This window comes from Octopus bimaculoides, chromosome 11, assembly GCF_046866305.1.
Source record: "Octopus bimaculoides isolate indiv1 chromosome 11, ASM4686630v1, whole genome shotgun sequence".
Classification (NCBI taxonomy): Eukaryota; Metazoa; Mollusca; class Cephalopoda; order Octopoda; family Octopodidae; genus Octopus; species Octopus bimaculoides.
The window spans coordinates 56,407,540-56,422,617 of NC_142938.1; the positions used below are offsets into that span (position 1 = coordinate 56,407,540).

At 35.1% G+C, this 15,078-nt stretch overlaps 1 protein-coding gene across 1 annotated transcript in view; it reads left to right on the forward strand.

Annotated features, from left to right (window-relative positions):
* LOC106868414 (E3 ubiquitin-protein ligase TRIM9) overlaps window positions 1-11,466 on the forward strand; it is a 66,275-nt gene extending 54,809 nt beyond the window's left edge. The window contains exons 6-8 of the mRNA XM_014913658.3: window positions 2,209-2,347; window positions 4,750-4,793; window positions 6,559-11,466. Coding sequence (XP_014769144.1) covers window positions 2,209-2,347; window positions 4,750-4,793; window positions 6,559-6,576 — 201 coding nt within the window. The 3' untranslated portion in view covers window positions 6,577-11,466. The remainder of the gene's footprint in view (window positions 1-2,208; window positions 2,348-4,749; window positions 4,794-6,558) is intronic.
* The last annotated feature ends 3,612 nt before the right edge of the window (window positions 11,467-15,078 follow it).

A 15,078-nucleotide genomic window follows, 5' to 3' on the forward strand; every position in this document is an offset into this window, starting at 1 on the left:
CCCACTGTGTAGCACCTTGGGCATGTGTCTTTTACCATAGCCCTGAGCTGAGTAAAGCCTTGTGAGTAGATTTGGTAGACAAAAATTGAAAGAAGTCCATTGTAATATATGTATGTGTGTGTTTGTGTTTCTTTTTTTCAGCATTGCATGATTGTTGTTTGGCCATGGGTAAAAGGTAAGAGTTGGCAACAGGAAAGGCATCTGGTCATAGAAAATTTGCCTCGGTAAATTCTGTCCAATCCATGCAAGAATGGAAAAGTAGACATAGATGCACAGGGGCAATAAACCGAAGATGCTCAGAAAACAGATTCCATCACATGCCAGGGGAAGAAACTAGAAGTAGTTGATAGCTTCCACTACCTAGGTGACCAAGTCTGTAGTGGGGGTGGATGCTCGGAGAGCATTGCCACTAGAATAAGAATAGCTTGGGCAAAGTTCAGAAAGCTCCTACCTCTCGCTCAGAGTGAAAGGTAGACTGTATGATGCATGTGTGCATATTGCTATGCTACACGATGTGAAACATGGGCCATGACTGTTGAGGACATACATAGGATTGAAAGAAATGAAGCCAGTATGATCTGCTGGATGTGTAATGTCAGTGTGCTCACTCAACAGAGTGTAAGCACCCTGAGAGAAATGTTGGACATAAGAAGCATCAGATGTAGTGTGCAAGAGAGACGACTGCACTGGTATAGTCATGTGATGCCTATGGATGAAGACAGCTGTGTAAAGAAATGCTGATCTCTAAATGTGGAGGGAACCTGTGGAAGAAGAAGACCCAGGAAGACATGGGATGAGGTAGTGAAGCACGACCTTCGAACGTTGGGCCTCACAGAGGCAATGACAAGAGACCGAGACCTTTGGAGATATGCTGTGATTGAGAAGACCCGGCAAGTAAAGTGAGATTACAACCGTAGCCAGTGTTGCATAACCAGCTCATTTAAAAAGTACCTTTGAATAGTCGGGCGACACGCTGTGCTTGAGGAGACATATTGAGTCAAGTAAAATCAAAAATCAAAATCAAAATCACAATCACAATCAGAATCTCAATCAAATATGGAAATTGTAGTTGTAGCTGATGCCAGTGCCACCTGACTGGCTCTCATGCTGGTGGCACACAATAAGCACCATTCATGCGTGGGTCATTACCAGTGGCATGTAGAAAGCACTTGTGAGTGATTTAAGGAGGTAACTTTACTAACCTTTTCTATTCTAAAAATAAATAATCACATCATCAAAATCTCAAAGCTACAAGATAACATGTGATTAATTCAAAACAATATGAATAGATAAGCATTACATTTGACAGAATAATCTGAATGCTAAAGGGTTTGATAATCCTTTGTAATACTGATTTTGAATTTTGGCACAAGGCCAGCAATTTTGGGAGATGGGGTAAGTCAATTAGATCAACCCCGGTGCAAAACTGATACTTATTTTGTTGACCCTGAAAGGATGAAAAGCAAAGTCCTACCTCCAAAGAATTTGAACTCAAACATAATGAGAGATGAAATGCTGCTAAGCATTTTTCCCAGCATGCTAATGATTCTGCCAGCTCACCACCCTATAACCAGTAAATATTAAGTTCAAATTTTTGCACAAAGCCAGCAATTTCAGGGAAGGAGTAAGTCATACTTATTTTATCAACCTCAGAAAAAATGAAAGGCAAAGTCGACCTTAGTGGAATTTGAACTCAGAATGTAAAGATAAACAAAATGCTGCTAAACATCTTGCACAGCATGTTAACAATGCTGCCAGCTTGCTACCCTAATGGTTTTCAAATTCTGACATCAGACCAGCAAATTCAAGGGAGGGGTAATTCCATTACATCAACCCCAATGCTCAGTTGGTACTTATTTTATTGACCTCAAAAGGATAAAAGGCAAAGTCGGCTTCGGCAGAACTTGAACTCAGAAAATAAAGACAGATGAAATGTTGCCAGGCATTTTGCCCAGCATGCTAACAATTCTGCCATTTTGCCACCCTAATCCTGTGTAGTATTGAGTATGACTAAACATCATCATCATCATCATCATCATCATCGTTTAACGTCCGCTTTCCATGCTAGCATGGGTTGGACGATTTGAATGAGGACTGGTGAAACCGGATGGCAACACCAGGCTCCAATCTAAACAGTCTGACAAAAACTGATGTAGCTGCTGTATAAAACTAATTCTACATTTCCTTATTTTTTTCTGTCAACTGCAGGTTGTGTATGTTGGACGAGAGACAATGTGTACTGTTGATGGTTTGCACTTTAACAGTATCTACAATGCAAGAGTGAAAGCTCATAATAATGTTGGTGAAAGCAACTTCAGTGAAATGGTCAGTTTACAGACTGCTGAAGGTAAGTCAAATTTATCTTTTATCTTTTACTTATTTCAGTCATTAGACTGTGGCCATGCTGGGGGCCCTGCCTTCAAGAACTTTAGTTGAATGAATTGACCTCGCTACAAGTTTTTGCTTTTAAGCCCAGTACTTATTCTATCCATCTTTTTTTTTTTTTTTTTGCCAAACTGCTAAGTTACAAGGACATAAAGAAACCAACACCTGTTGTCAAACAGTGGTAGGGGACAAAGACACAAACATACACACACACACACACGAGCCTGGTGTTGCCATCCGGTTTCACCAGTCCTCAGTCAAATCGTCCAACCCATGCTAGCATGGAAAGCGGACGTTAAACGATGATGATGATGATGATGATGATGATGATGATGATATATATGTCGGGCTTCTTTCAGTTTCTATCTACCAAATCTACTCACAAGGCTTTGGTCAGCCCGGGGCTATAGTAGAAGACACTTGCCCAAGGTGCCACACAGTGGGACTGAACTTGGAACTATGTGTTTCAGAAGCAAGCTTCTTACTTCACAGCCACACCTTAGTTTGCATTTCAAAGGAAGAAAAATTTCAGATTCAAATATAGAAAGAAATACCCCAACTGAAAAATATTGTAGCTTTTTTTCCCACTGTGTGCCTGCTGCCAATGAAGTTTTTTAAATAGAACATATTGTTTGCTGTCTTAGTGTTTATCCTCATCTAATGCAGAGGTATGCATTTGCATTCGTGCATATTAATGCACCTAAGATGCTGCACTACTTGACACATCACTCCACTTGACATTAAGTAGTGTATCACTCCTTAAGCAGATACCCACCAAAACCTTATGTCTCATCACAAAGAGACCACTAATGCATGACAGAAATTGAACTCAAAACAAAGAGTTGTAACAGATATAGTGAGGTTTCTCACTTGATACATTAACTGTGAATTTATTTATTGAAAGGACAAAAGACAAATTTGACTTTTGTATGATTTGAATTCCCAGTGCAGGGAGCCAAATGAGTGCCAAGATTGATGAAAGCAAAGTTAGAAAGAAGAGAGCTCACAAAATATAAATTTAAATCATCAAAGGAAGATTTTAAAGCATTTAACACTTTGCTGGTTGAGCTATTTGTGTCTATATTAAAAGGGCTTAATCCATAAAATACTTAACATTTTGTTATATCCTGTTACATCCCCATTTATCAAATGAAAAATTATAAATTTCTAATCAACGTTCTAGTTACAAATGAAGTCCTTAAGCTTTGCCGAGAGCTTATTGTCACAGGGTGGCCTGATATTGCTGGTGGTTGGTCAGTCTGCACTTGTAGCAGGACCTTTGTAAGCTGATGCTGACGAATTATGTCTGACTAGTCTTCCATCCTTGTGCATTCTGACAATATAGCTACATGGTTCCATGCATTTATCTACAACTGTTGCTGGTTACCATGTGTTATTTTCTTGAAGGACAGACTCTTTGCTGCCTAATTCAGAAAGGTCTTTTACATTTCTATTGTAGTACTGTTCACATTTTTCATTGATTCATGGCCTTTTGGTTTTGTGCTAAGCAAGACGTAATTGCACTTTAGTTTTTCTAAAGCAGATTTTATATGTGCTTTATTTTTTATTTACATCTTCGTACTGAGCTGTTTATATATATGTATATACAATTAAAGGAATTTAATCCATAAAATGTTTATAAGTTTGTCCTAAACATCCATGCATGTTTTCAGACTTTTAGTTAGCTCTTGTTTCATACATTCTGAGTAATATAAAGCTCTCTTTTCATAAGTCTCAAGTTGCTCTGGTGGTTAAAAAAAAAAATTGAGAATGCATATCATGTGATGCATGGACATCAGGGAAACATGTCCTGTGTATTACATGTAACAGGACAGTCAAAGGTTTAAAATATCCTAATAATTTTAAGAATTGAACAATATTACTTTTGTTGTGTTTAGGGAGAGTCATTATGCCAATATAATTAACACAGACACCGGTTCAATTCCACTTCTTTATTTTAAATCAATTGGTTTAGTATCCAACTAACTAATCAAATAGTCATTGAAAAGGTTGCAAGTAGCAATGCAAGAGCTTTAACAAACAAAAACAAAACAAATTAAACAAATTAGTTGGTTATTTAACCAATTGACTAATAATAAAGGAGTGGAATTGAACCAGTGCATGTGTTAATTATATTGGCATAATGACTCTCCCTGGACACAACAAAATTTGTTTCAACACACAAATTCACATAAAGTACCTTGCAAACTAGATACAAAAACAAAGAATAGTATTGTTTGTTTTAATGTAAATTTGGTCTTCAATACAGCATAGGTAACATGTCTTTCTGTGATGTGAGACAAATAAATATAGAAATTAATTTGTATTACTCCACTTCAATATTTAAAATTTATCTTTTTGCAGGATTTGCAGTTCCATTTGCTTGCCTTAATGTCGCTTCAAATCAGGTAATTGTTTATCTTTTTTACATATATTTTTATTTATGACAATAAATGTAGAGCTTCTCTTGATGAGCATTCTTTTCCATTCTTCCTAGATATGGTAGATTTTGAGATACCAGAGCAGAAACTCAGTGAAGGTGCTTGGCCTAGCAGTCGGGGTGTTGAACTAACAATTTAACGATCATGGTTTTGATTCCTGAACCGGTCGGTGCATTGTGTTCTTGAGTAAAACATTTCATTTCATGTTGCTCCAGTCCACTCAGCTGAAAATGAGTTACCCTACCCTGCAACAGACCAGCGTCCTGCTCAGGGGGAATGTCGTGATCTCAGTCACTTATATGCCATGGAAACCGGGTAACTGGCCTAATGTATCACAGTAAACACTCAAGAAAGCAACCAGTCAAGTTTCTCTGAACTCCACCCAGGGCCATCCCTCCTCTTATCACTGCTATTGTCTCAAGTTCTCTGCTAACCACTTTATCCACTCTTTTATCCTCTGCAAATTTTCTCTCCTGCAGCTATTAACTCATTGATGATCCAACTGAACTTCAATCAATTGTTACGTTGATTTCATCAATCTTACATTTCATGTCCTTTAAAATGTGCTGCACAGTCAGAACAATTATACTGTCTGTTATTGTCAACTGCTGTAAAAAATTTTATATCAGCTACAAAAAGTTTAGAAAAGTAAACTATAATAAAGGATATTTCTTTGCTAAAAATTACAATGGCCAAACATGATACTGAATCCAATTTTACTTTCACCAGTAACATATACAGTGTTTTCAACAAGCCAGCAAGGGAGAAACTTCTGTGCTAGAAATAGTAGTCAAATCTTCCACAGTTCTTACCACACTATCTTAAGAATGGATAAACTGGACAATTTAGTCTTGGATATACAAAATAAATGGATGGCCAAAATCTACAACATCTTTTGTTGATCAGAGCTAACTTGGAATTAATATCATTGAAGATTATCTTATTCCTATCAATAAGGGATATTCCATCAATCACAGCTCTGTCTTAATCCATTTCTGAAGAATATATAATGAGTTTTCTCATTTAAATAACTTCTACAGATGATTAATGGAACTTATTCTTGAGCTCAAATACTTATCTTTTTTCGGTCATTGGACTGAGACCATGCTGGGGCACCATCTTCAAAGGTTTAGTCAAACAAATCAATCCCAGTCCATATCTTTTTTTTCCAAAACTTGATGCTTTTCTATTGGTCACTTTTGCTAAATTGATAAGTTACAGAGACAAACCCACACCCATTGTTGAGCAGTGTGTGTTGGGACAAACACATATATGCATATGTTATATGTATGACAGGCTTCCATCTACTAAATTCACTCACAAGCCATTGGTCAGCTCAGGGCTGCTACAAGAAGACATTTACCCAAGATGCCACACAGTTAGCTGATTAAATATTGATCCTGTCAGTGCTGGTGCCACATATAAATCACCCAGTACACTCTGTAAAGTGGTTGGTGTTAGGAAGAACATCCAGCTGTCGAGACCTTGGCAAAACAGACAATGAAACTTTGTGTGGCTCCTAGCCTTGCTAGCTCCTGTCAAACCATCCAACCCATGCTAGCATGGAGACATCATCATCATCATCATGCTAGCATCATGATGATGATGATGATGATGATGAAAAACAAGAAGTTTAATCAGATGCTTTATACATTAATGTTTCTATAGTTTTCTCAACTAATCTAAGGATAATGTGTTTTCACAAATGACTCTTGTTTCTTTCTAATTTCAGTGGCATCGTTTTGTTTGAATTTCAACTTCAAGCAGCTGGCAAATGGAATCCTTCACCGAAACAAATGAAGTACATTAATTAATTTCCTTTGTTTAACAACTAATTATTATAGTTTTCTTCTTTTAGACTTGTTTAGGTTTTAGTATCATTTATATTTGGTCTTATCAGTAAATTATTATTCATTATACAAACACAAATATAGAAACATGTTATACATACATATGTGTATATATGTATATAATATCATTTCATTTTGTTGGTTTCATTGTTTATATCTTTTTTTTTCCATTGAATTTTCTTACAAATCTGTTTCCAATCCTAAAACCGAGTTATTGCAATGAAATAGTAACCCTGTGTGGTAAATGTTTGTAGGATAGAGGTAAGTTCCTGGCAAGTTAAATCCACAACCCATTTTACTATCCCCAGACATAGTCATTCCACTTGATATTACAAGTTCCCTTGGAAAAAAAAAAGCATGAATATTATATAATTCTATTTACCTTCCCTACAAATTTGAAGCCTTGTGCCTATGTAAAAATATTTCATAACTTCCAATTGCTTTCATTGAAATTCAGAGGGTTCATAGCTCCAATACTTCAGACGTGATTTAAATGTTACAGGAAAGAATCGCAAGATGGATTCTTCAAGCTGAGCCAACTGGCAGTAGTAGACCTAGGGGTAGACCAAGAATGAGAAGGCGGTGAGCTGGCAGAAACGTTAGCACCCCGGGCGAAATACTTAGCGGTATTTCGTCTGCCGTTATGTTCTGAGTTCAAATCGACTCAGGTCGACTTTGTCCTTGTTTGTCCCCTCTATGTTTAGCTCCTTGTGGGCAATAAAGAAATAAGAATGAGATAGCTGGATAATATTCATTGTCTCTGTTGGTCATGCTTGAGAATCCAGTTGGAAATTGTAATGATGATTGCTTCTGATAGGACCCTATGGAGGAGGTGCCTGAGGGCTCTACCCCAACAGCCCACCCAGGAATAGTGGGAGGAGAAAACATATGGAACAATAATGTATATAATCGTTAATTTCATATAGGAAAGCCAAATACTTACAGTTAAATCATAATTGCTGTTAAGTAATTTTTTTACTTTGATGGTGCAATAAAACACATCTGAAATAGTAGTATATCCATACATAGTCACACATATATATATACACGCCCTTGTATAATTTAATTAACTCCTGTATTATATTGTGATGATGATTAACAAGATTTTGTTTTACTGCTACTGTTGTGATATTTCCTATACTCACTAATTACTTTGAGATGTGAAATTTGTTTAAAAGTTGACTAATCACAACTAGTATTTATCTATGATCAGGTGGGTGACCAACTGGAACATGTGCAGTTATAGTAATGGCAAAATTTCTTCCTACTCAAATATTATAATATCTTCTTAAAACATTTTTTCCATGATACTTGTTAGTAAACTAATTGCTAATCTTCAATACTTTATCTTCTTATAATAAGCTATTGAAACTAAACAAATATATATACATATATGTATATATATTGCTTGGAATTGTGGTTCTAAACATTTCGAAAACTCTCACCATAAGTGCTTCCATGAATGGCAACCACATTGACAGTTTGATCGGTAGAAGGAATTACTAGATGGTTCTGGTGTCTGTTTCTCAAGCCATTAATCCTTGCAACCTTCATCTTAATCAAGTCTCACTAATCCCTATCTCTAATATATATCTGAGCCTCAGCCATATTTAATATAATACTTTCTTAGTGATGATGTATTGGATTTTCCTGATCTTTCCTTTGTAACTCCAATTTCGCAACTTAGGCCCACCAAATAAAATCACAGTAACTGCTTCAGTATGGTGACATTCGATTCTCAGCTATTTTATTTGTGCCACTAATGTTGCTTCCCTTGAAAATATTGAGTTGTCTGTGGTTGGTTGACACTATGCATCATCAGAGTCACAGACAATCACCCTTGCATATTGTTTGCTGTTTGACTTACTATATGAACTTTGGTAAATCCAGAATCTGAGAGTACTTTTTTTTAAATTGGTCTCACTACCTTTATGAAGTCAATAAAGACTGATTAGTCTTGCAATATTGTTCATCTTCTCTTCTATTATTTGCTGGTTAACAGTTCCACAATTTTTTTTCTTCTTTCCTATTGGTCACATCTCGTCAACAACTCTATACTCAAATACATTTTCTTCCCTTCCTTATTTCTTCATATGATATCATTATTGACTGATACCTTTTTTTTTTTCATTGCTTTCTGTTTTTCACATTGGATGAGAAAAAGGAAGAAACTAAATAGTGGTATCATGCAAGTTCCTTTTCAACATATTTGGTATCTTCTCATATATTTCTTGTTTATTGAACTGATAGACCCATATACCAATGGTTTTTATACATTAACAATGTTGGGAATTTTGTCTGATAGGGCTTGCATTTTGTTCAATTTTCTTGACTCCAGTAAATGGAATTTAAGTGATATATAGAAATACATACTAACTCATGCTAGAGTAAAAACTGCTTAGTCAGTAACCAGAAAGCCCTTAATGTACCTAATGTTTACTAAGTAATCATTTAATCAGTTGTTGGCACTCACTCTTCTGAAATCACATATCTTTTACAAAAGAATTGCTACAGAATTTCTTTGTTATGGTGTTAGTGTTATCATCTTTTAAAGTTTTCATTGATTAGGCTGGCATTATTAATCTAAAGTAACAAAGAGAAGATGCAATAATCAACAGTAATTATCTCTATTTTGTCAGAGTTGAATTGAAACACAATGAATTTTTGTTGTAAAAACTCTAGCAAACTTGATAATTCTACTATTTACCATTGAATACAAGTTAAATATTAATACTGAGGTATTCTTTGTCATGAAGTAAAAAAAAAAAAAAAATACCAGTGAGAGTATAATCATTGACAATATGCTTCAGGCATGTTGAAGACACCCAACCATAAACAAGTGAAGTAACTTGTTGTAAATAAGAATATTTAAATAATTGTGTAAATGACCATTCTGAAAGTGGTAACATTCTCCATTTATGCTTAAAATAAATGAACCAATTAAAAATTTTTAATCCTGTCATAGTTGGAGAAGTTCCTTCACAAACACTATATACATCCATATATATGAAATATTCAATGGCACATGATTTGGTGGCATAAATGCCTTCAGCTGTCTAGTTTGATATATTGTGTTAGAAAATAAAATCTTCCAGGGTTAATAAATTAAATCAACTAATTAATTATTCTCCTCCAAAAAAAAAAATTGATTGTACGCTTATTTAAGATAAAACAGATTTTACCTCTTAAATCCATTCATACTTTCAGAAGTTTTCTTATGGCTGAATTATAAGTTTGCTACAACTTGAATCATCATAGTATCCCAATTTATTTCTTTGTATAATGTAATTTTTTGAAGCAAAATACATTGGTTTTGTTTTGTTTTTTTTTAAACTCATTCTTTCGCATATTAGAAAATATAAAATGAAAGCATTTATCAGAATTTTGTGCAACAATATTATCTCCGTAAATCTGATATCTACATAACTCCCTGCAAAATTGTTTTAAGTTGTTTTTAATATGTTCTTTTATATTTGAAAAAGGTCATGGTTTTTCAGTTTTTAATTTGCTAGGGAAATATCTAAAGTCAAATTGCATTATAAATATGTTGAGTTGGTGGAGAGCAGAATTCAAAACTGAACAAATATCTGCTGCTGTAATTGTTTTCTTTCTCTATGATTGCTACAGAAATGAGTTAGACAAATCAAATTGTTTTTCATTATTTTCATCATTTCTTTAGAATTTTTAATGTGGTTCACTTGCTTATGTTTGTTCATATTAAGTCAAAGTAATTTGTCTCAATATGAATGTTTAAAACTGAAATTTTTGTAAAACATTCTATTATTATTATTATTATTATTATTATTATTATTAAGGCGGTGAGCTGGCAAAATCGTAAGCATGCCAGGCAAAAATGCTTAGCAGTATTTCGTCTGTCTTTACGTTCTAGGTTCAAATTCCATCAAGGTCAACTTCGCCTTTCATCTTTTCAGGGTCGATTAAATAAGTACCAGTTACGCACTGAGGTCGATGTAATTGACTTAATCCCTTCCCCCAAATTTGAGGCTTTGTGCTTCCAGTAGAAAGAATTATTATTAAAACTTGCTCTATTCAATAATTTATTATTATGAAAAGAAAAAAAGAAATTTGAGTTTAGTATCTACTGCTGAATATTTTTTAGTTTCCAACATAGTTCTAGAACGAATTATGATAGCACTAAATAAAATCATTTGCATATTTTTATATACGTTGACGATGGGATACCAGCCTCTCTGCTGACTGGATCTTTGCTCTTACCAATTGTTTTCCATATTGATTCCTGAATTTTGTTGATATCTGATTGCAGATATTTTTAGACAGTAAATTATTTTATTTCTCAACTTTTTATCTATAGTTTCATAGTTTCCACATTCTGCATTTCATTTTTTTTTTTTTTTTTTTTTTTTTTTTTTTTTTTTTTTTTTTTTCCCAATATTTTTTAAGCATCTGATATATAATGATTCTATTCATGGCATTTACTTTTGTATATATTAAAGAAAGTAAATAGTTTTTGTTGAGGAAATCTCAAAAAAAAAAGTAAATAAATAATTGTTTTGTACACGGATGCTGAGCATTTTAAACATGACTTCAATGCACTTTCTTGTTGCAAATTTCATGCTGTTATCCATTAATTATCATTTGGAATAAATATTGATGAAATATCTTACTACATTGTTCAGAACGTTGTGACTTCTAATTCATGTAAATTATTCAAACAAGTTTAAATAATGCAGTTACCTTTGAAATGTTTATTGTAAAATATATCATATCTTTGGCATTTTATCTGTAATAATAAAAATAAATTATACAAATTTTTGAAGAATTCTAATGTTTTTTTCATACTAATTTCTGTTTTTAATAGCATAAATTAGCATAATAGAACATTGCATGACTAGGTCCCACCTTCTCTGCTTTGGTGATTGAGAAAGCAATAATTGGAAATACATAGAATATGCACAGGAAGAAAAGTGAATATATCTTTAAAAAAAAAAAAAAGACAGAAACAGGGGTGGTGGCATCAGGTGTGCTGTTGGTGAATTTCAGGAAGCATGTAAGTTTTGAAGGATGTAGTGTCTTTAAAGCTAACAACTGATGTAGGTAGTTTATTCCATGCTTCAGTGGAGGCGCAATGGTCCGGTGGTTAGGGCAGTGGACTCGCGGTCATAGGATCGTAGTTTGGATTCCCAGACCGGGCGTTGTGAGTGTTTATTGAGCGAAAACACCTAAAGCTCCACGAGGTTCCGGCAGGAGATGGTGGCAAACCCTGCTGTACTCTTTCACCACAACTTTCTCTCACTTTCTGTTGTAACTGTAATTCAAAGGGCCAGCCTTGTCACACTGTGTCACGCTGAATATCCCCAAGAACTATGTTAAGGGTACACGTGTCTGTGGAGTGCTCAGCCACTTGCACATTAATTTCACGAGCAGGCTGTTCCATTGATGGGATCAACTGGAACCCTCGACGTCATAAGCGACGGAGTGCCAACAACATTCCATGCTTCAGCAATTCTAAGAATGAAAAAATGTTTCTAAAAGTTATGGGTGCTGTGTTGCTTTTTTGATTTTGTAAGGCTGTCCATGAGTATTAGACATACGGAATTCAAAAAGATGCCCAAGGTTGTTGTTGGAAAGATGGTGGATAATCTTGTGGGTGTCTGCCAAGTCAGTTGCCAGACGTTGGAACTTTAATATGTTCATGTTCAACAAAGCAAAACGTTCGGAGTATGGTAGATGCCTGATGGTGGGTATTTGTCTGGTTGCATGTTTCTGAACAGTTTCCAGGAGATTGATATGCCAGCCTAGATAGTGGTTCCAGACTGGTAATGTAAACCCTAAGTGTGGACTCCTACCCTACAATATCATTCTAAAAATCTACAAACATACCATTGAAATCTTGAAGCTACAAGATAATGATGGGTTAATTCAATACAACATGAATAAATAAGTAATACATTTGACAAAGAAATCTGAATGCTAAAGGGTTAGTCTAAAAATCATATCTTCACATTTCAGAGAAAATAATGTCTGAGTATAAAAAATGAAAATGCTGTGAAACAAAATCTTAATAATGGATCTCAGCAGGGTGATGATGGAACAGAATCAATAGCTCACCGGGTAAAATGCTTTACATATTGAGTTCAAATTCCACTGAGGTCACCTTTGCCTTTCATCCATTCAGGGTTCATAAAATAAGTACGCTCACCGGGTAAAATGCTTTACATTCTGAGTTCAAATTCTACTAAGGTCGCCTTTGCCTTTCATCCATTCAGGGTTCATAAAATAAGTACCATTTGAACACTGGGGTCAATGTAATTGACTTATACCCTCCTGCTGAAATTGCTGGTCTTGTGCCAATGTCTGAAATCAATATTAGATCTCAGCACAGTAACAGCAATCACATCAATATCTATTATTTCTTTCAACATGGTATTTTAAGTGAATCCAGATTAGGAGAGGAGAGTCTTGCAGTGAAATGCTTGTAACTGGTTGATTACAAAACTGATTTGACCCGAGACACTCAAATCATCTCAGTCGATGTACTTTGACTTGTACTATCACCATTCACAGTGGTCCCTTGACACCCAACCTAAGCCAGAGTGACATGACCTTAGGTCAGGTAATTTACTGTACTTAGGCAAGGAACATATATTTCTAACACTTTTTAGACTCCTACAGAAACCCAGAACTATACCTATGATCAAAGGCATTTCAATAACATCCAATTCTTTTAAGATTGTACAGGGTGAATTTGGCTGCTATTTCTAGCAGGCTGAGTGATCACATAGAAGCTTGCACTTGCTTCATCAGTTAAGCAGCTATGAGCAAGGTTGTGGTGACAAGATATAGCTATATGCTTAAGACATCTACTTTGCCAACAATATTGTCTTTGGGTTCAGTCCCACAGTGTGGAACCTTGGTAAATATCTTCTATAGCTTCAGACTAAGGAATTATGAGTGAAATTTAGTAGATAGAATCGGTATTTCTATGAAAGACCATAATATATGTATCACACTGACACTATTTAGGCAGCAGTGATGTGTTTCTAGTACGTCCAGGGATTCCATTGGGTTTGGGAAAAACTGAAGATGTTGAGTTTCGGTGATTAGGAGATGAAACAAAATTAGGGGACAATTCTTTTATCAATGAACCATCATTTAAAATCCATGATTATTTACACCCATCACATATCATTGACACATAAAAGGGCACCCAGTACACTCTGTAAAGTGGTCAGCATCAGGAAGGACATCCAACTGTAGAAACTAAGCTAAAACAGATGGCTGGAGCAGCTTACCAGCTCTGGTCAAACTGTCTGACCCATGCCAGTGTGGAAAATGAATGTTAAATCATGATGATCATGTGAAGTAAAGACAAAGGTACACGCTTCCTGCAGTTTCCATCTGCAAAATCCACACACAAGGATTTGGTTGGCCTGGGCTGTAGAGGACACTTGCCTGAGATTGAACCTGACACTACATAGTTGGGAAGCGACCAGGAGTTTTCTAACAGTGGAGCAAAAGACAATTTTACTTTCTAATTTTCTGTGAATGACGTTTGTAAATACCAAAAGAGAGAGAGAGAGAGAGACTTCTAATGTTGCTGTGACTTGTATCTATAACACGTTTTTGAAGAGTGGAAACTTGAAATAGTTGTCCACAATGCAAATAAATAATAATCAAACAACTATGAAGGAGTTTAGAGAATGGTAATTAAGTCAGATGATATTAGACAAGTAAAGTAGTAAGACTTTCAACTAAAGTACCTGGAGGCAGTTTGCTGCTGGCATTCAACTGAAAGAAAATGATGGGAAGATTTTTGTGGAATAAAGTCCATCATCTGGGAAGGAAAAAAGAATAGGCGTATTTTGGGGATGAGGGATGGGTAGACAATAGAAGATTGCAATGATTCTTTTTACTTGATTCAGTCACTGGACTAGGGCAATGCTTTGAAGGATTTAGTCAAACAACTCACCAAGCTACTAAGTCATGTAGACATGAACAAACCAACACCAGTTAAAAAGCAATGGTATGGAACATACATATATATAAATACAACAAAATTTGTTTTTATATATTAGGATTCCATACGAATATTGGTTGGACAGCTCTACAAATCCAGTCATTTAAATATATTGTTTTATATTTGGAGACGATCATTTTTGCCAATAAACATATGCACTATTTGACTTTCACTGCAGTTTTATTATACAGTGAAGAAGAACAGATAGTCATTGAATAGGTCACAGAATGTGTGACAAAATAACTAATAATAATAAAGCTGAAGTGAAAGTCAAATAGTGTGTGTGTTTATTGGCAAATTGACTGTCCCCAAATATAACAATATCTGTTTCAACACACCATTTCCCATCAAGAATCTTGCAGAACAAATACATAAACAGTTCTATATTTAAGAGATGAGGAAT